Below are 22,292 nucleotides of genomic sequence, written 5' to 3'. Positions count from 1 at the left end.
AACAGTGGTTCTTAACCTTGTTGGAGGTACCGAACCCCACCAGTTTCATATGCGCATTCACCGAACCCTTCTTTAGTGAACATATTTTTATTTTATTTTTTCAAATTCAAGACAAAGTTATATGTTTTTGGTAACACTTTAGTATGGGAAACATATTCTAAGTAACAAAGACTTAATTTAGAGTTATTTGGACACTAGGGGAACATATTCTAAGTAACAAAGACTTAATTTAGAGTTATTTGGTTAGGGTTAGGGTCAGGGTTAGAGGGTTAGGGTTATAATAAGGCCATGCCGAATAAGGCATTAATAAGTACTTAATAATGACTAGTTAAGAGCCAATATGTTACTCATTTTCATGTTAATAAGCAACTAACTAATGGTGAATATATTCCCCATACTAAAGTGTTACCATGTTTTTTTACTGGTGCACAAAATGAACCGTGCATGAACATCACCTTGTTCAAACAACAAAACCAACACAGTGCATAAACTCACAACAAATTACACACCTGCAAATCAATCTGACTTCTGCTGTTGCCATATCCGTAATACGCCGATAGGGAGAAGTTTTTATTTACACGATGAGTCGGGTGTGTCTAGACCTCTGCCGAACCCCTGAACCCGACTCACCAAACCCCTAGGGTTCCATCGAACCCAGGTTAAGAACCACTGGTTTAGAAGGACCAATAAAAGCTCCAGTTTTAAATAATTGGAATTTTCTGTCAATTGTTTAGTAGTTCAGGCTTTAAATGGTTTAAACCAGTGGTCCCCAACCACCAGTCCGTGGATCGATTGGTACCGGGCCGCACAAGAAATTTAAAAAAAAAATTACATTTTTTATTTTTTATTTTTTTTTATTAAATCAACATAAAAAACACAAAATACACTTACACTTAGTGCACCAACCCAAAAAAAAACATTTACACTCATTCACACAAAAGGGTTGTTTCTTTCTGTTATTAATATTCTGGTTCCTACATTATATATCAATATATATCAATACAGTCTGCAGGAATACAGTCCGTAAGCACACATGATTGTGCGTGCTGCTGGTCCACTAATAGTACTAACCTTTAACAGTTAATTTTACTCATTTTCATTAATTACTAGTTTCTATGTAGCTGTTTTTATATTGTTTTACTTTATTTTTTATTCAAGAAAATGTTCTTAATTTATTTATCTTATTTTATTAATTAAAAAAAAAAAAAGTACCTCATCTTCATCATACCTGGTTGTCCAAATTAGGCATAATAATGTGTTAATTCCACGACTGCATATATCGGTTGATATCGGTATCGGTAATTAAAGAGTTGGACAATATCGGAATATCGGCAAAAAGCCATTATCGGACATCCTTATTATATATCAATATAGATCAATACAGTCTGCAGGTATACAGTCCGTAAGCACACATGATTGTATTTTTTTACCACCCGGTCCGTGGGACAAATTTTCACGCGTTGCACATGTTACGCAGTTACAAAAAGGTTGAGGACCACTGGTTTAAACATTGCTTGTACAGTTTTAAGTTGCATGAAAATGGAAGAATTGGCTCCTGTTAGTGATCCATCCATTTTTTTCTCTTTTTCCCTGCTTGCCTCGTTGTCTCGTCCTGTCTTGTTTTACTTTCTCGTTGCCTCTTTTTGCACTGCTCTCCAAAATCTTCCACCTTCTTCCGCTTATTCGAGGTCAGGTCGCGGGGGCAGCAGCCTAAGCAGGGAAGCCCAGACTTCCCTCTCCCCAGCCACTTCGTCCAGCTCCTCCCGGGGGATCCCGAGGCGTTCCCAGGCCAGCCGGGATATATAGTCTTCCCAACGTGTCCTGGGTCTTCCCCGCGGCCTCCTACCGTCGGACGTGCCCTAAACAACTTCGGGTGGCATCCTGACCAGATGTCCGAACCACCTCATCTGGCTCCTCTCGATGTGGAGGAGCAGCGGCTTTACTTTGAGCTCCCCCCGGATGGCAGAGCTTCTCACCCTATCTCTAAGGGAGAGCCCCGCCACCCGGCGGAGCAAACTCATTTCGGCCGCTTGTACCCGTGATCTTGTCCTTTCGGTCATGACCCAAAGCTCATGACCATAGGTGAGGATGGGAACGTAGATCGACCGGTAAATCGAGAGCTTTGCCTTCCAGCTCAACTCCTTCTTCACCACAACGGATCGATACAGCGTCCGCATTACTGAAGACGCCGCACCGATCCGCCTGTCGATCTCACGATCCACTCTTCCCTCCAAAATCTCAACAACGGAATTGATTAACTCTCCTCTCAACAAAATTGACAAGATCTCGGGTTCAGGGGAACCTGGTCCTGTGGAACGGTTGTTGTTGGACACACGACAGACTCTTGGGAGACGAGGGGTACCGCGTGCCTGGCGACCCTTCCAGTCGAGGACGTTGACGATATCCACCTATTCGATACCGTGTTAACAGGACATCTGTTGATTGGATTAAGCGTTGCCCTGATGTCTCGAAAAATTGGAATATGCTGGCAACCATTCAAGGGACCACAAAGCTGCCACAAATGATTGGACACTCAAAAAGTTTGGACAACATCGGACCGTCTGCCCTGCAGGATGAATTTGAGGACCAGAAATAGACAAGAGTGAAAAGTTTAAATTTGTTTTCGCTCGCGCAATCACAACCATTCTAATCTTGTTTTCCTTGGCTGCGACGTAGCAAGGTCATTACTTGAAGACTCCCTCGGGTCCTGGAAAGATAAACTCTGTTCCTTTGCCACCGCTTGCGGAGTGACTCCAGGCCTACAGACTTAACACACACCACGGACCATGGCTACGTTTGCACACATACCCACACCCCACTCCATTGCCACCACTTCACCCCATGTGGTATGGCGGAAAACAGTGCAGCACCCCTAGTGGCTGGCAGCTTCGGACCGGATGCCTGCCCCCTCCCCTCCTGTTGCAAGTCCTGTGGTTTCTGTGTAAAATGTTTGTGTGCTTATCGGCTATCAAGTTTTTTTCTTGGCTCCAGTCTAAAGTTTACTTTTTTTACTCATCCTCCCCCCAGTGTCTGCCGTCGTTAAGTGGCGACCCATCCCCGTTCCTGTTCTATTTGTTTGTCTAATCTTGTACGGGCGAAAATTTGATTTAATTGTACTTGTGCAATGACATTTAAGAGCATAAAGAGCCAATTGTTTTGTGTCGGGAGAACAAAGTCAAACCTCAAACAAATCCAAGGTCCACCAGCCAGCAGCCGCTCTGTATGAGTTCTTTCAAGGCTGTCCTTTTTCACGCAGAAATGAAGCGAGGCGGTTGAAAAGCGCTCTTCTTGCAGCGCCCTCGAGTCGGGTCGTTTCAAAGCGATTTCACCGTGGGCGTCACGGTTTCACGTGGAAAAACAAAGACTTGTATCATATGCCAGCGCGTCAGCGGTGAATGTAAGATGAAGAGAGGAATGACAACGACCACGGCTTTTCGAACATCAATCCTTTAATGATGGACACTAACCCCCCAAAGGCAGACTGTGAAGTGTGCCGGGACCAAAGAATGGAAATCAGGGGTGTCCAAACTTTTTGGGGGCTGAAACATATATACTATATATATATGTATATGTATATGTGTATATATACAGTATGTATATGTGTATATGTTTATATAGAGTGTGTGAAAGTGTGACTTCTTACTTGGTGACAACCTCCTTAAGGTTTTTTAATCAGAAATATCAAGCAGCTAAAATGCGCCAAACATGGATAAGTGTGGAGTGTCATGTCTGTGTGATCATGTTTTGTTTCATTCATGTTCGGTTTTGTTTTTGGACTTTTTCTGTCATGACTAGGACTATGGCTTGGTTTGTTCTCCCGAGGTGCAAGTGAATTGGACCAGATGTGGCGTGAAGGTGAATACATATTTATTTATAACACTCAAAGGAACAAAAAGTGCGCTCAAGGCGGATGTACAAACTTGACTAACGAAACAAAAAGACTTGCACGGGGGCAAAAAACTGTGAACAATTAAACAAAAACACTAACTGTGGCATTAAGTGCGCAGAGGTAGACAGAGTGTGACAGGGGTATGAATACGGGGATGTCGTCAGAACGACAAACTGAAAACAATGAACTTAAATACTATAGACATGATTAACGAAAACAGGTGCGTGACTCAAAACGTGAAACGGGTGCATGACGTGACAGGTGAAAACTAATGGTTGCTATGGTGACAAAACAAAACAAAAAGTCCAAAAACAAAACCGAACATGAATGAAACAAAACATGATCACACAGACATGACATGGAGAGTGTTATGCATTTTTTAAATTGTGCTATGTAATGGATTCAAATGGGTGTATTTTTTATGGTGCATGGACATTTGTTTAATATCCACAAAGTTCAGTGAACACGTTATGTGTGACCATGTCTGTTGACATTTTGTGTTGGTTGTGTTTTTTTTTTTGTTTTTTTGCACCATGACTAGGGAAGGTTGTTTGGATTGGTTCATATAATTGAATGCTGTGCTACAATTAATGGACTTTTGCTGGCTATCAGATGTCAATTAAATGGCAGCAATCAGACCAGTGGATATTTATAAATAACCCAGTGAAGTTGTTTATTGAACTTGTGCTGTCTCGCGGGGCCAAATTGAAGACGCTCTTGACCCGCGGGCCGTAGTGTGGACACCTCTGTTGTAAATAAATATAGCTTCTCCTTCAGTGTGATGCGAACATTTTATTTTAAGGACCTAGCGACACTTGAGAGGAGCAATGGCGGCGTGGCCGACGAGGCAAAGGTTGGATTGGGTCAAAAGGGCGAAAAGATCGGCAAGGGAGGCGGGAGAAAGAAGGGAAGGTATCACCCCCTCGTGAGGCCTCCGAGGGCGTGTGGATGTCAGTAAATTGCACTTCGTTTCAAGATGTACGGCCTCCGGGACTTGGGTCTGTGAGACGTCTGTCTCTTCAGGATGTAGGGGGACTTCCGCTTCAGCAGAGCCTCGCCGTTCTCGGGCGCGTACTCCAGGGAACCGTGGCGAAGCTGTCAGGACGAAAGGGACACACGGACAGTGGCGGGTCATTAAAACGTTGTCCTTTGAGACCTCGGACGCTTAAAGTTTGGAAATACAAAGATGGTAATTATCTCGGAAATTCTACTTTCACTTTTGTTTTTTGTGAAATCCACTCCTGGTCACGGGAACATAGTTTTTCTAAACATGCTGAGAAAAGTGACATCTTGCGAAAGAAGCAGACATTAAACATTGCTACCATTTGCAAGTATTATATCATAAACTTTGCATGCAGTTGCAATTCCAAGACATTAGATGGCAGTAGTGGTAAAACTAAGGTGTGTTGCGGTAGTCAGGAAGTAGTCTTTGCCGTTAAGTTGAATGTTAGGTCTGTCTTTTGTTAAATCCTACAAAGTGTTTATACTCAAAGTACTGTACTTATTACTAGAGATGGATACCAACTCCAGTACTCTTTTGGCCTTTACAACGGTGCCGTGTTACGGTACCTGGGCTGCCGACTCTTTGCGCTTCGGCACTTGGCGACCTCTCCAGCAGCACTGAGAGCGGACTCATCCAAACTACCTCTAGGTAGTCAAAGCAATTGATTCAAAAATCGCTCCGGCGTGAGTAAAGTGAGGCTCCACTTTTCGAAAAATGCTAACACACATTGGCTTTGCTATTGACATGCTACTGATTAGCATTTAGCAATTTTAGCACCTCCAAATTTGTTGATGAAAACTACAACTAAGATGTAGGTTCTATTCAAACAGCCGGTGCGTAATAAGTACAATACTTACAGTGTTAACACTTTTTAGGGCGCAACAAAAGGCTAGATTCAGCAAAAACTGAACTGACTAGGCAAATCACCACAAACTATACACTATAGTTTGTGGTGATTAAAACGGAGTATAAAATATACTCAGAAATGTGATAATCAAACAAGATATAACAATTGTTTATAATCAGTTAATAAATACATTATCAATAAATATTGCAATATATTTTATAATCAACACACAAAAAAGTACCGGAAACTGGTAGCGTTGAGTTGCTTCCGTATCAGTTCAAATGTGAACTGTGCCCATCCCTACTTATTACACACCAGCTGTTTAATTGCAACGTGCGTCTTAGTTGTAGTTTTCATTAACACATTTGGAGGTGTTGAAATCGCCATGTAAAACTGCTAATGCTAACCAGTTGCATGTCGATGGTACATTCATTTTAAAGTAGCATCGAGCTAGCGCGTTTTGAAAATTTGAGCCTTACTGTGCGTTTTCAACTATCGGGCATGCTTGCTTTGCTGGCATGGGAAATGACAACGTTCTTTATAGAGACAATCCCACTGTCAGTGCTGCTTGAGTGGTTGTTTCCCCGGCAAGTGTTTGAGCCGGTGCCGAGTCTGCGACCGGTTTGATGTCACTTGCAACAAAGGTCTAGAAATATTTTATTTGTTATCCAGCAGTATTGACAGAATTCATTCGGTACTAAGGATGGATACTGTTCATATTTGAACCGATACAGTACCAACTGCCGGTACTCAACGGTATCAAATGTTGTGCATGTTAATAAATGTGATTTTTTTTTTAAATAATAAAATCTCACACTTTATCAGAACATTTTAAAATGAGCTGATTATGATGCTGTCCAGCTGCTATATCTTGTTTTTCTTTCACATTTCTGAGTCTCTGCTACAGTTGCAAGTCCAAGACGTTAGATGGCAGTATTGTACAGGGCGAGTCTGTTCAGTCTTTGCTGTCTAGTCTCTTGTTGCGCCCTAAAAAGTGTTAACACTGTAAGTATTGTGCTGATTACGCACCAGCTGTTTGATTGTCACGTGCGTCTTAGTTGTAGCTTACATCCACAAATTCCGAGGTGTTGAAAACGCCATGTGAAATCGCTAATGCTAACCAGTATCATGTCAATAGCAAAGCCAATGTATATTAGCATTTTGGAGGGACGGTATAGCTCGGTTGGTAGAGTGGCCGTGCCAGCAACTTGAGGGTTCCAGGTTCGATTCCCGCTATCCTAGTCACTGCCGTTGTGTCCTCGGGCAAGACACTTTACCCACCTGCTCCCAGTGCCACCCACACTGCTTTAAATGTAGCTTAGTTATTGGGTTTCACTATGTAAAGCGCTTTGAGTCACTAGAGAAAAGCGCTATATAAATATAATTCACTTGACTTCAAGTGGAGCCTTACTTTATTTGCGTCGGAGCATTTTTTTTTGAGTCGATTGCTTGAAAATTGCAACATTACCTAGAGGTCGTTTGGCTCCGTCCGCTCTCAGTGCTGCTGGAGTGATCAGCAATAGTGATAAAAGTCGGAATTAGTGCCTGGTAAAGTACCACTTTTTTTTTTACTTTTTTTTTCGTCACTTTGCACGCTTTTCCAATGCAAGTTCAGCATGAAGTGAACATCAAGTCTCTGCGACCCACCCGGCCCTCCTGGCTCTGCAGCGCTCTGCAGATGTGCTGCAGCCTGTAAAGCTCCTCCGGCCTCTGGACGCCGCGCTCCCTCGGCTGCTCCTCTCCCTCCGCCTCCTCCTCCTCCTCCTCCTCCTCGCCGCTCCTCCACGCTTCCTGCCGCAGCCCGCTCAGCAGCCCGCACAGGTTGTCCAGCGACAGGCGCCAGTAGGGGGCGCTCTGCCGGCTCTGCTGCAGCTGCGGAATCGAATGCATGAATTATGAACGTTTAGCTCCGTGAGCCGGTGGAAACAATTGCGAGGGACCATGAGATGGAGAGACATCACCATGGCGACATCTTATGGGAGCACGGCAACAACCTCGCGTCTACCGTTGATCGCACGACGAAATTGTCAACACGGAGACGTGAAGGCATCACTGAACGTCAAGTCGCCACTCAACATGAAGGGACAATAATGAAGGAGTCCGTGGTGCATCATGTGTCTCCATGACGACGTCCCCCCCAGGAACGGATGGGGTCAACGCCAGAGAAGCATGAGAATGGAGTCGTGACATATCGCTATGGCTACAATAAGATTGAGACTTTGGTACGTCTTCATCAAGACGTAACAAATTCCCACCCGATTTAATGAAGTATATTGAGAGTATCCAAAAAAATTAGCTTTTAGGGGATTTTTCAAGATGTGTCCTTTTGCTTTTCTTTCTGCATTGGGATACAATCCACGGGCAGCACGGTGGAACAGGGGTTAGTGGATGTGCCTGAAGACACAAAGGGATCTTTCTGGATGGAGTTTGCATGTTCTCCCTGTGACTGCGTGGGTTGTACTCCGACTTCCTCCCACCTCCAAAGACATGCACCTGGGGATAGGTTGATTGGCAATACTAAAATTGGCCCTAGTGTGTGAATGTTGTCTATCTGTGTTGGCCCAGCGATGAGGTGGCGACTTGTCCAGGGTGTGCGCCGCCTTCCGCCCGAATGCAGCCGAGATAGTCTCCAGAACCCCCCGCCACCCCGAAAAAGGGACAAGCGGTAGAGAAATGGATGGACGGATGGGATACGATCCACTGTACTTTAGAGGTATTGTCTGTGAGGAACCTCATGAAGAACCAAGAAACACCACAAAATAGGGCTTCGGCGAAAAGATAACGATAATTATCGATATTTTTCATGACCTGTGGAAAATAAGAACCAGGGGAAAAAAATATATAAAATGCAAATATTATTTTAAATATAACTTTCCTCTTATGTTTATGCTCTCAGCTCTCAAAACAGAAAGGAAATGTCAACAAAAGCATGGAAAACACTCGATGTCAACTAAAATCAAACAATAAGCTCTTAATATGAAGGTGAAAAAATAAGGTGGTTTTTTTGAGGATTTTAGAGATAAAGGGGAGGTGCGACACCGGCTGGTAGTTTAGCACAAAGTCAGAATCGAGGTTACGTCTTTTAAGCAGAGGATGAATTAATTAAACATGTAAACAGAGAGAGCTGAGAAGAACTTTATTCTGCAGGTTTAGCGCCAGGACGTTACGGCTGTGCTCTAAAGGGTGAGCGCGGCGAAGGCGGTGTGGTATTAGCGGTCTTGGTGGGGACGAGCGCCTTGCCTCATTTACAAACCACATTGCTTTACACTGCACACCAAATCTGATTTTTTTTCCCCCTCAAGTGAAAGAAATCGAATCAGTTTAAACTCCCTAAAGTTCTTCAAATCTGGTCTTAGTCTGAACCCGGATCTTTTCAAATGTGACTTCAGTCTAAATAGAAATGTGTCCTGAATGCGACTTTTTTGGTCATCTTTTGGCGAGCGACGTCATTCGCGTGCCCGCCAGCAGAAGTCGCTACGTTATCACAACATCCGGTTTCTGTCAGCAAAGTATTTTTTTCGGCAGACAAATTTTTGGTGCATCACTAGTCGATAGTGCGCAAATAATAGGCTACATGTACGGATGTATATTTTGATTCCGAAGAAATAGCGATCAATGAAGGACTGGAATTGACGCCGTGGCGTATTTGCGTACATTTTTCGTACATTGTTTACGTAAGTGAGTTGAAAAATAAAGCTAAAGTAGATGTGATGTCCGTGTCTCCTCTACTTAACAGCCATTAATAGATTAGAACCCTCCCAAATATTTTACACTACAGTATATATATGTATTCATACATTATATTACTTTATTTTCACGTTAAAAAAAAATCACACATTTTTATTTTATTTTGTAGTAGTAGTTCCTTGTCGATTTACGGGACGCGGACAGATTCCTTTGTTGTCACTTTATCAAACTGCGCATGCAAGTGACATGGAGGCCACATTGGGGCCACATTGGGCCCTGTGCACTTCTATAGTGGAGTCTGATAAAGATCACATTGTACTTGCAATGTCAACAGTCAGCTGGAAAAAATCAAATTTAGAAAAAAAAAATCTGATTTGGGCCACTTTGGCCTGCAGTAAAAAGGTAGTTTGTGGTCCGTTTGAAATAAAAAATCCCCAAAAACATCATACTGTCCAGGTGACTTTTCCTCTTTTGCCCACAATTTCTTCATTTTGACTTTCTCTTCTCACTCCATGCAAAGAATCAACTGCCGGACAACCAAACCTGATGGATCGTTGATACTGTTACCTGATTGGCTGTCAGCGTGTCACTGATCAGTGATCACTTCCTGCGTTAGCGATAGCGAGTGCCTTTGTTCATGCAACCAACCTTGCTTCCATACTTCCTATTTCTTATAACAAAGGGAAAACAATTATATATATATATATATATATATATACATATGTTGTTGTTTTGTATCTTCTTCGTTATAAGAAACCGGAAGTTGCGAAGCATGGTTGGTTGCATGAACAAAGGTCCGATAAAACGTTCTATATATATATATATATATATATATATGAACGTTTTATCTGTATGTATATACTATATGTACGATATAGATAAAACATTCATATATGAAAGTTTTATTCATCTTTATATATACATATATATATTTGTATATGTATATATATATGTACACATGTATGTATACATGTTTACATGTATGTATGTATACATGTATGCATGTATACATGTATGTACACATGTATACATACATGTATGTATACATGTATACATGTATACATACATACAAACCCCGTTTCCATATGAGTTGGGAAATTGTGTTAGATGTAAATATAAACGGAATACAATGATTTGCAAATCCTTTTCAACCCATATTCAGTTGAATGCACTACAAAGACAACATATTTGATGTTCAAACTCATAAACTTTTTTTTTTTTTGCAAATAATAATTAACTTAGCATTTCATGGCTGCAACACGTGCCAAAGTAGTTGGGAAAGGGCATGTTCACCACTGTGTTACATCACCTTTTCTTTTAACAACACTCAATAAACGATTGGGAACTGAGGAAACTAATTGTTGCAGCTTTGAAAGTGGAATTATTTCCCATCCTTGTTTTATGTAGAGCTTCAGTCGTTCAACAGTCCGGGGTCTCCGCTGTCGTATTTTACGCTTCATAATGCGCCACACATTTTCGATGGGAGACAGGTCTGGACTGCAGGCGGGCCAGGAAAGTACCCGCACTCTTTTTTTGCGAAGCCACGCTGTTGTAACACGTGCTGAATGTGGCTTGGCATTGTCTTGCTGAAATAAGCAGGGGCGTCCATGAAAAAGACGGCGCTTAGATGGCAGCATATGTTGTTCCAAAACCTGTATGTACCTTTCAGCATTAATGCCTCCACAGATGTGTAAGTTACCAATGCCTTGGGCACTAATGCACCCCCATACCATCACAGATGCTGGCTTTTGAACTTTGCGTCGATAACAGTCTGGATGGTTCGCTTCCCCTTTGGTCCGGATGACACGATGTCGAATATTTCCAAAAACAATTTGAAATGTGGACTCGTTAGACCACAGAATACTTTTCCACTTTGCATGAGTCCATCTTAGATGATCTCGGGCCCAGAGAAGCTGGCGGCGTTTCTGGATGTTGTTGATAAATGGCTTTGGCTTTGCATAGTAGAGCTTTAACTTGCACTTACAGATGTAGCGACAAACTGTATTTAGTGACAGTGGTTTTCTGAAGTGTTCCTGAGCCCATGTGGTGATGTCCTTTAGAGATTGATGTCGGTTTTTGATACAGTGCCGTCTGAGGGATCGAAGGTCACGGTCATTCAATGTTGGTTTCCGGCCATGCCGCTTACGCGGAGTAATTTCTCCAGATTCTCTGAACCTTTTGATGATATTATGGACCGTAGTTGTTGAAATCCCTAAATTTATTGCAATTGCACTTTGAGAAACGTTGTTCTTAAACTGTTTGACTATTTGCTCACGCAGTTGTGGACAAAGGGCTGTACCTCGCCCCACCCTTTCTTGTGAAAGACTGAGCATTTTTTGGGAAGCTGTTTTTATACCCAATCATGGCACCCACCTGTTCCCAATTAGCCTGCACACCTGTGGGATGTTCCAAATAAGTGTTTGATGAGCATTCCTCAACTTTATCAGTATTTATTGCCACCTTTCCCAACTTCTTTGGCACGTGTTGCTGGCATCAAATTCCAAAGTTAATGATTATTTGCAAAAAAAAAAAAAAAAAAGTTTATCAGTTGGAACATCAAATATGTTGTCTTTGTAGCATATTCAACTGAATATGGGTTGAAAATGATTTTCAAATCATTGTATGCCGTTTATATTTACATCTAACACAATTTCCCAACTCATATGGAAACGGGGTTTGTATGTATATACAGGTAAAAGCCAGTAAATTAGAATATTTTGAAAAAATTGATTTATTTCAGTAATTGCATTCAAAAGGTGTAACTTGTACATTATATTTATTCATTGCACACAGACTGATGCATTCAAATGTTTATTTCATTTAATTTTGATGATTTGAAGTGGCAACAAATGAAAATCCAAAATTCCGTGTGTCACAAAATTAGAATATTACTTAAGGCTAATACAAAAAAGGGATTTTTAGAAATGTTGGCCAACTGAAAAGTATGAAAATGAAAAATATGAGCATGTACAATACTCAATACTTGGTTGGAGCTCCTTTTGCCTCAATTACTGCGTTAATGCGGCGTGGCATGGAGTCGATGAGTTTCTGGCACTGCTCAGGTGTTATGAGAGCCCAGGTTGCTCTGATAGTGGCCTTCAACTCTTCTGCGTTTTTGGGTCTGGCATTCTGCATCTTCCTTTTCACAATAGCCCACAGATTTACTATGGGGCTAAGGTCAGGGGAGTTGGCGGGCCAATTTAGAACAGAAATACCATGGTCCGTACACCAGGCACGGGTAGATTTTGCGCTGTGTGCAGGCGCCAAGTCCTGTTGGAACTTGAAATCTCCATCTCCATAGAGCAGGTCAGCAGCAGGAAGCATGAAGTGCTCTAAAACTTGCTGGTAGACGGCTGCGTTGACCCTGGATCTCAGGAAACCGAGTGGACCGACACCAGCAGATGACATGGCACCCCAAACCATCACCCAACCATGCAAATTTTGCATTTCCTTTGGAAATCGAGGTCCCAGAGTCTGGAGGAAGACAGGAGAGGCACAGGATCCACGTTGCCTGAAGTCTAGTGTAAAGTTTCCACCATCAGTGATGGTTTGGGGTGCCATGTCATCTGCTGGTGTCGGTCCACTCTGTTTCCTGAGATCCAGGGTCAACGCAGCCGTCTACTAGCAAGTTTTAGAGCACTTCATGCTTCCTGCTGCTGACCTGCTCTATGGAGATGGAGATTTCAAGTTCCAACAGGACTTGGCGCCTGCACACAGCGCAAAATCTACCCGTGCCTGGTGTACGGACCATGGTATTTCTGTTCTAAATTGGCCCGCCAACTCCCCTGACCTTAGCCCCATAGAAAATCTGTGGGGTATTGTGAAAAGGAAGATGCAAAATGCCAGACCCAAAAACGCAGAAGAGTTGAAGGCCACTATCAGAGCAACCTGGGCTCTCATAACACCTGAGCAGTGCCAGAAACTCATCGACTCCATGCCACGCCGCATTAACGCAGTAATTGAGGCAAAAGGAGCTCCAACCAAGTATTGAGTATTGTACATGCTCATATTTTTCATTTTCATACTTTTCAGTTGGCCAACATTTCTAAAAATCCCTTTTTTGTATTAGCCTTAAGTAATATTCTAATTTTGTGACACACGGAATTTTGGATTTTCATTTGTTGCCACTTCAAATCATCAAAATTAAATGAAATAAACATTTGAATGCATCAGTCTGTGTGCAATGAATAAATATAATGTACAAGTTACACCTTTTGAATGCAATTACTGAAATAAATCAAGCTTTTCAAAATATTCTAATTTACTGGCTTTTACCTGTGTGTGTATATATATATATATATATATATATATATATATATATATATATATATATATATATATATATATATATATATATATATATATATATGTGTGTATGTTTACATGTGTGTGTGTATATATATATATATATATATACATGTATGTATGTATACATGCATGTGTGTGTATGTATGTATGTACCTGTATGTATCCAGTACATACACGTATGTATGTATGTATGTATACATACATACATACATGTATGTATACATACATACATGTATGTATACATGTATACATACATGTACATACGTTTTATTGCCCATCCCTAACACAAGGTCTTTGAACACAACCCAAAATGTCACTAACAATGGTGCCGATCCAAGACTAATATCGACTCCACCGGGTTATCCTCCAATCACCGCACTCGCCTCGCGTTCACATTGTCGTCATGGAGCCCGGTGACGCGTCACATTTCACACATCTCCGCGCCCAGGAGACAGATCCATGTGTCACTCTAGTCCCTTCGGACCACACCGACTCTCCACTCGTGACCACTTCAAGTCCGGGCCCGTCCCAGACCGTCCCATGTGACAGGAAGCCGAGGTCCCGCCACAATAACGAGGCCTGACTCGGGCCCTCCCGTGTTACATGACAATGTTTCCCATACGTCCATTCATTGATGTGGTATCCCGCTACTGATACATTTGGACCGCCACAGATATAATTGTCCTTGCTCATGTAATAACTCATTGTTATTGTAGCTTGTCGCTACAACTCCGTACAAACTGATTAGTGTTGGCAACTTAGTCACTACATTGACTACATTTTGATTCTTCTGGAAAAAAAAAGCGACTATAGCGAAGAATGCAAGACGGCCAGTAGTTTTGTACCTTGGACGCAAACAAGCTGCTGAGGAGCTCCTCTTCTATCGCTCGCTGCTCCTGGTCCACGTCTTGACCTTGGAGAGTAGAAACAAAGCACAATGAAAACCTTTTTTTTAAGTCAAAAGTGACTTTTTAGTTGTGTTTATGTTGTGATTTGAAGCAGCAGGACTGAAACAGAAAAAGCTCAACGTAGCAGAAAAGACACTTCATTAGGCACAATCTAATGAGAGCCAATAGAAAAAGTGCGAGAAAAATGATATTTTAACAATAATTGTACAATTACGGAGCTAAAAAGGCAACTGAAACATACAAATGAACTCTCAGCTACTATTTAGTGAATAGCGCGCTCATAAATAAAATTTTAGCTTAGAGGTTTTTTAACTTTTCAAACCTCGGGGCCTCACTCAAATGTTACACGGAATTATTAATCTTAGTCTTGATTTTTATAGTATTCAAAAATTAAATCTAGCCTACTTACAGTTTAACAGGATAAAAGTTGTCTAATACTATCATTGACAATTCTAATAATAAAAGTAATGCTATATTAATAATATTGATGACAATGATAATAATGACAAAATGTATAATAACATTAGTCATAATAATAATAACAATTATAATAATAATAATGCCAATAATAATAGTAAAATAATGTTTTAAAACATACTGCAAATATATAAATTTATTAATTTTCTCAATAGGCAAGCAACATGTTACAAACCGCTGGTTTGCTGTTTCTCATGTTAAACTCTCAAGAATTTTTTTTTTGTATTTTGTTATTTTCTTTTGTATTCACTGCTATTATTACTACTATTATTACCACAACGCTTGCTTTTATACATTTAGTAGTGTATTATTTATATTTGATTTTTTTACATTTACTTAAAATATATTTTTTGATTTGAATTCATTTTAAAAGGTGCAATTTTCCTCCTTCCTCAATGCCATGTTTGTTGTTTTTTTTAATCGTCAATATTGTGTGCGCGTAGGTGTTTTTTCTTCCTTTTTAACATTTTTTTTTGTCATAGCTCAAGTTTGACTGATTGACTGTTAAGAGTTTTCTGTGTACCTAATGAAGTGTCCAGTAACAAAGATGCACAGAGAAGAACCCTGACCTAATATACATCTACTCGCTAAAATAAATCGTGTATCTTCCGTTATTCAGCGGCGTCTATTGATGGTGACCTTCAAATGAAGCAACTTTCCTCCGTCTTACCTGCGCAGAGTCCACCGCAGGTGAAGCCCAGCAGGAGCACGCACGCCAAGTGAATCTGCATCTCGCTCAGGGGAGATGGGAAAAAGAAAAAAAAAGGCAGACGACTAAAGCGAGCGGTGAGGGGAAAAAAAGACAAATCCCACACTTTTGCGTGACCCGGCCTGAGCGGGAGCGGTTAGTCCATAGGGCGAAAGGTCGGACGCGTGGCGAGAAGACCTCCCTGCTGCTGAGAAGATGTGAGCTGCAGCCGCCTCCATTCCCGCACTTTATAGTCGCTGACGTGATGTCACTGCATCGCCCCCGCCCCCTCCTGCAGCCATGTCTTCACCCAACTTGTGTCGGCAGACGTCACTCTGCCGTCACCGCCTTCATCGCGTCCAAGAGTGCGCACGGCTGATGATGGAGTGGACGCAAAGGGGACGGCGGGGTGAGGCGCGTACGTCCTCAGCATCGCAATCGTCGTCGTCATCGCTGCACTCTGACGCGTTTTCGCCTCCTCGTTCGCTCGAACCGTGACTGAAGAAGGCACCACCCACCTGATAAGTCCCAAACAGAAAGAGATGATGCGGTATTATCTGCTCGCAGATGCTCCCCGGTGGTTGTCTGAGCACACTGCGGCTAGTGCTGGATAGTCCCACTCTTTAATTCAGCAAAGCCAAACGAGCTGCAGTTTGTTTGTTTTTATGAAAGAAGCTGCTGTTCTAAACGTGTCCACCGGATGTCGCAATAGCAATTCAAGTGTAACCCACGTCACGCTGTACAAAGAGGACTTAAGCGCCCGCTGGATTGGCAAGGACTTAACTCAACATGACCGTCACTCTCGAAGTAGTTTGCGTTCCGCAATTTGCCGGCGGCACGATGCGCACCCTGAACTCCATTGTAAAAATATGTCTTTCTACATAAGGTCGTGGTCAAAAGTTTACATACACTTGTAAAGAACATAATGTCATGGCTGTCTTGAGTTTCCAATCATTTCTACAACGCTTATTTTTTTTGTGATAGAGTGATTAGTTCTCACAAAAAAACATTCATGAAGTTTGGTTCTTTTATGAATTTATTATGAGTCTACTGAAAATGTGAGCAAATGTGCTGGGTCAAAAGTATACATACAGCAATGTTAATATTTGCTTACATGTCCCTTGGCAAGTTTCACTACAATAAGGCACTTTTGGTAGCCATCCACAAGCTTCTGCTTGAATTTTTGATCACTTCTCTTGACAAAATTGGTGCAGTTCAGCTAAATGTGTTGGTTTTCTGACATGGACTTGTTTCCTCAGCATTGTCCACATGTTTAAGTCAGGACTTTGGGAAGGCCATTCTAAAACCTTAATTCTAGCCTGATTTAGCCATTCCTTTACCACTTTTGACATGTGTTTGGGGTCATTGTCCTGTTGGAACACCCAACTGCGCCCAAGACCCAACCTCCGGGCTGATGATTTTAGGTTGTCCTGAAGAATTTGTCCCATTTACTCTCTGTAAAGCACCAGCTCCATTAGCAGCAAAACACTACCACCGCCATGCTTGACGGTAGGAATGGTGTTCCTGGGATTAAAGGCCTCACTTTTTCTCCTCCAAACATATTGCTGGGTATTGTGGCCAAACAGCTACATTTTTGTTTCATCTGACCACAGAACTTTCCTCCAGAAGGGTTTATCTTTGTCAATGCTTGTTTATTTTATTTTATGCTTAAATCTACCAGGTTCACGTTGGTTAAGTTTGTAGTTATGTTACTGTGGAGGGCCTGCCGCGGAACCGGGTGTGCAAGGACCGGCCTCGAAGACAGCGACAGGTGAGTAGATTGCCCGGCTGGGCCTTGTTATCTAATCACCTGTCGCCTTTATTAGGAGCAGCCGGCACAAGACAAGTTGGGGGAGTCTGAGGTGCTGATGAGCGGACGCAGGAGGAAAAGACACTTTGCTGGAAAGCAGAACCCTATCAAAATGTATGCAAATAAAACGGTGTTATACCCGGTATTCCCGGCTCTCCTAGCAGTGTGTGGTGGTCCGAAGAACCCACTAGAGGGCAACCTCTACAATTACCTTTAATTTGTTTTGATTATAATCTAATTGTAATATTTGAATGATGATAATAATGTGTTGTGGCAGTTGCGGATGTCGCCAATGCGGCGGTTTGACGAAACAATCGTTTGCTTTTCCAAACACGTCTAATGGTAAACAGGAAGTGCCCTAACTTGAATAGCTTTGTACAAACACTGAAGCCAAGTCTAACTTTGTTGTGTTCTTCGTGGTGTTTTTGAAACTGCACCAATTTTTGAAATGTTTTGCTAAGATTCTAAGAACATTACTGTCATATTGAGTAAAAAAAAATGTTTGTGTTTGCAAACCTTACAAAAGCACATGTTTGTAGTAAAACTCACAGATTAATACAGGCATTATTAGACATATTGCAGGTTTTGGTTGAGTTATGCTTGGATAGAGTTTTTATTGCTTTTTTCGCATTATCTCAGGATTCTAAGAACATTATTGTCATATTGAGTAAAAAACAAATGTTTGTGTTTGCAAATCTTACAAAAGCAAAGATACATTAATACAGGCATTATTAGACATATTATTCTTGAATAAATCTTTTTCAGCTTAACAAAATTATTAGACATATTGATTATTTGCATTACTTACATTTTCAGTATGTGCATGCTCTATTTTTGGCCAAAGAAAACAATTTAAAATGTGTCTTTATTTTTAAATGATCACGCCTTGATTTTACCAGTCCGGCCCGCGTGCGAATAGATTTTCTTCTAAACTTAAATGAGTTTGCCGTGATGCTTCAGTCTCACGCAGGATTCTCACAGGAATGGAGCAAAAATACACAAATTCTGCCAAGCAACATTCAATACAGATGTCTTACTGTATTTAAAAAATATAATAAAAAATTAATGATGATGAAAAAATATGATTTGGAGCAGGGGTGCCCAAAGTGGGGCCCGCGGGCCAAATTTGGCCCGTCGTGTCATTTTTTTTGGCCCGCCAACGGGTGGCTACCAAATGTAATAGATATTTTCAAGCTGCACAATCATTGAAGAACATTTCACTATAAAAACCTGGCAGCTCAGTCGCCAGAAATTGACCATAAAATCCCCATTTTTCTATTTGCAGTAATGCACCGCAAAAACAATCAACGTAGATTTTACGGTACGAAAGTATCAGCTCAGTCGCTACTTTTTTAGCGGTAAAAAAAAAACAACAGTGGTATTTCACTGTGTAAAAAAAAATGTATTCAATAAAAATATCTAACAACCTTGCCAAATAATACGAAAAAATGTGTTGATCACAAATATTATTATCAAGGCTTAGATCAGGCTGATTAAAAAAATAAATAATTAATCAAATATACTGCAAAAAAAGGGAGTCATAAAACTAATTAAAAATAAATAGTAATGATAAATGATATAACTTTCCTAAATAAAACTCAGTGGATTTTTGTGTTCGAATGAAAATACTGCGACACAGCTTTAGTCATCATTTTTGCGCTTGAGAACCTTCTCTGTAGCTTTAGCGCCAGACTTGTCTGTTAGTTTGAGATTGTGGCGGAAAAGTGTACTGCAACTGAGTCCCGCCGCGTGCGAAGAGAGTGTGGCTCGCTCGGTTTCAGGGTTGGTCCCCAACATGGCGCTCCGTGGTCACGCGAGGGGCCAATCCCTGGTATGGGCCACAGCTGAGAAACGGATGCTTTTTGGCCACCCCTCTAGAGGGCGCTATGGTTAAGAACCACTGATATAAAGCAGTGGTTAAACATTATATTAAATGATCGCCTACACAAAATTAGCAATCATTTTTTGCTTTATTACAGTATATATAATTAAGAGTTTATGTCAATTTTTATATTTTCTATCACCAAGTTTGTTTAATCTCATTTCATTTTGTTTTATTTTTGCCATGGTCCGTTTCATTTTAGCACAGCAGCCTGATGATAATGATGAAAAAGTGACAAAAAAAATGTGGGAAAAAAAGGAGAGAATTTTTTTTTTTTTAAACTAAACAAGAAAGTGGTTCCTTATTAAAGTCCTTATTTGAATTAATTTAAGTGTCTGTTTAATCCTCAGTGATTGTGATTTAGGGCTATATAAATAAACATTGATTTGTACAGAGCACATGATTGAGGGCAGTAGTTGCAGTACCTCAGATAGTCGTGCAGGTGCATGGGGGCAGTGTTGCACCACTGAATGCACTTTTCCTCTTACTCCTCCTCCTCCAAAGTTCCTGGTGGGACAACGCACCAACTTTTTCCTTCTTCTGCAGAACATAAAGTGCTTGTGGTGCTGCTGCAGTGAGGCTTGTGGACCTTCTGCTGCTCACCACCATGGCGCCCTTTGGGAGGAACTTCCTGAAAGCTCGCCTGAAAAGCAGGTAAGAGAAGGACACTTTTGGAGCTCATCGGTTTGCGTGTGTGTGTGTATATGTTTGTGTGTGTATGGTGTGTGTGTGTGTGTGTCAGCTACTTCTCAGCTTTAAAGCGGCGTACATTTGTCCAAAAGTGAGCACAAGTGGGTCACAACATATTTTATTGTCTGCCTCATTAATCATCTAGTCTTCAACATTTGCCAGAAGACACGTATTACATATTTGTTTTAAATATTTATTATGTATTTAAAAAATACCAAATATTTTTACATACAGTGGTGGTTTTTAAAAGTTTACATACACTTGTAAAGAACATAATATCATGGCTGTCTTAAGTTTCCAATCATTTCTACATTTCACTCTATCACAAACAAATAAGAGTTGTAGAAATGATTGGAAACTCAAGACTTGTTTGATTTGTTTACATCATTAATATTTCCGGATGATTGTAAATGTTACAAATAACTGCAGACTACATTTAGCAGGAAGTGCCAACATGAACATCCTGTCTGGGCTGCAGGATGATCTCAAGTGTCCGTCACAGAAGATATGATGAATGCAGAAATGGTTCAAAAATGTTAAAGGAATGTTTTCGTCCTATTTGGCAGGATAGGAACTTTTTAGTGATGACTAACTTCGGCCTATGTTCTGCTTAAAGAGAAACACACACACACACACACGATGAGCTCACACAAACACACACGAGTTATTACTAATGATGTCATGAAGTAAGAGTGGTGGAGAATGGCAAGTTAACTTTCAGTTTCAATCACTGCCAAGAACACTCAACCAAAGTGGACAAATGCATGAGAATAGGGGCGACCATTTACATTTAGATAGCTTGGCTCTCCTTTCAGCGCTGGGATTGTTTGTACGGACGGTATTTTCTAGCCTCAAATTCCAGGGATTTTTTTTTTTTTTTTAGTTATGAATCAATATGTCTTTACTTTATTTATTTTTAATGGATAAAAGGAATAAACCCAGCAACATCCATTTTCAATAATAAAGGTTATTATATCATATTTGGCGCTGTGGAACTACCGTAAATTCCGGACTGTAGACCGCTACATTTTTCTTAGGCTTTGAACCCTCTGGCTTATAAAACAGTGCGGCTAATTTAAGGATTTTTCTTCACCAACAATCATAATGTTTTGTGTTTAACACCGACACCGATGTTTGTGCTATGGCGCCACTTTTTGGCCGAGTTCGCTCACTGCAGGTGCTGCGGGTTAAAAATGTGCCTTGAACCGGAACTATAACCATCCATAGTGTCTCTACTCGTCGTGTAAGTTTTACAATATAACTAAAACAATGCATACTTACTGAACCGTCCCATGTGTGACGTCTGTAGGAGTGTTTTCGAGCATATTTGTACGTGTTATCTTAATGTCAAGCAGCTAGCGTCATTAGCGTTAGCTAATACGCCAAGAAGTTTACAAGTGTCTGTGTTAGTATTATTAACTTACAACTGCGTTCTTTTTTGTATTGTTTCAATTTCACAAATTCCTCAGTAAGTTCACCAAAACGTCACCGTGGAGTTATTGAGTCTGTTTAGCTGATTGGAGAGCTAGCGGGTCCATGACGATGACTTCTGTTTTGTTTGATGAGCCGTTTTACTGCCGTGTTACACACACACCGCCTGGAAACAATTAAGGTATGTAAATAATTATTCTGTGTAAATAACTAATTTATATTATCTGCGCCTTATAGTCCGTCGCGGCTAATATATAGAAAAATATTTACATACACTGCAAAAAGTCAGTGTTTAAAAACAAGAAAAATAAATACAAAAATTAGGGGTATTTTATTTGAACTAAGCAAAATTAACTGCCAATAGAAAAACAAAATTTGGCTTGTCAAGAATTTCCAAAACAAGTCAATTTAGCTAACCTCAATGAACCCAAAAATACCTTAAAATAAGTATTCTCTCACTGTGTGCACAAAGTGCACTTTTCTTGGTAGAAAAAAAAAAAAAGAGACATTTTTGCTCAACATGTTGAAAAATATTCTTATATTAAGTAAATGCTAGTGCCATTATCTTGACATAATGATATGCGCTCGGCATTACATTTCTTGAAACCAGCAAACTTATAGTAAAAACTAATTTATTGTTCTTAATGGAAAGGCAACAAGCTTGTTACTCTC

General features: G+C 40.8%; 2 protein-coding genes across 8 annotated transcripts in view; one reads left to right on the top strand and one right to left on the bottom strand.

The window, feature by feature from the left end:
- Positions 1 to 22,292, top strand: part of rassf9 (Ras association domain family member 9) — a 40,822-nt gene that overhangs the window by 7,386 nt on the left and 11,144 nt on the right. The window contains exons 1-4 of one of the 7 annotated variants that reach the window (XM_061924736.1): positions 15,530 to 15,905; positions 17,489 to 17,578; positions 17,634 to 17,731; positions 20,046 to 20,153. In XM_061924736.1, coding sequence (XP_061780720.1) covers positions 20,107 to 20,153 — 47 coding nt within the window. In that variant the 5' untranslated portion in view covers positions 15,530 to 15,905; positions 17,489 to 17,578; positions 17,634 to 17,731; positions 20,046 to 20,106. Of the gene's footprint in view, positions 1 to 15,529; positions 15,906 to 17,488; positions 17,732 to 20,045; positions 20,154 to 22,292 lie in introns of those variants that run through there. The other 6 variants (XM_061924740.1, XM_061924738.1, XM_061924735.1 and 3 more) reach the window with 6 other exon arrangements.
- On the bottom strand, positions 3,999 to 16,149 carry nts (neurotensin). Its single transcript, XM_061924742.1, has 4 exons — positions 15,790 to 16,149; positions 14,580 to 14,647; positions 7,387 to 7,611; positions 3,999 to 4,984 (listed from the first exon to the last, which is right to left on the bottom strand). Exons 1-4 carry the CDS (start codon positions 15,848 to 15,850, stop codon positions 4,841 to 4,843), a joined length of 498 nt encoding a protein of 165 aa, XP_061780726.1. The 5' UTR covers positions 15,851 to 16,149; the 3' UTR covers positions 3,999 to 4,840.

The sequence above is a fragment of the Nerophis lumbriciformis genome, linkage group LG29 (assembly GCF_033978685.3).
Source record: "Nerophis lumbriciformis linkage group LG29, RoL_Nlum_v2.1, whole genome shotgun sequence".
Taxonomy (NCBI): domain Eukaryota; kingdom Metazoa; phylum Chordata; class Actinopteri; order Syngnathiformes; family Syngnathidae; genus Nerophis; species Nerophis lumbriciformis.
This window is presented reverse-complemented; position numbering and strand designations above follow the sequence as displayed.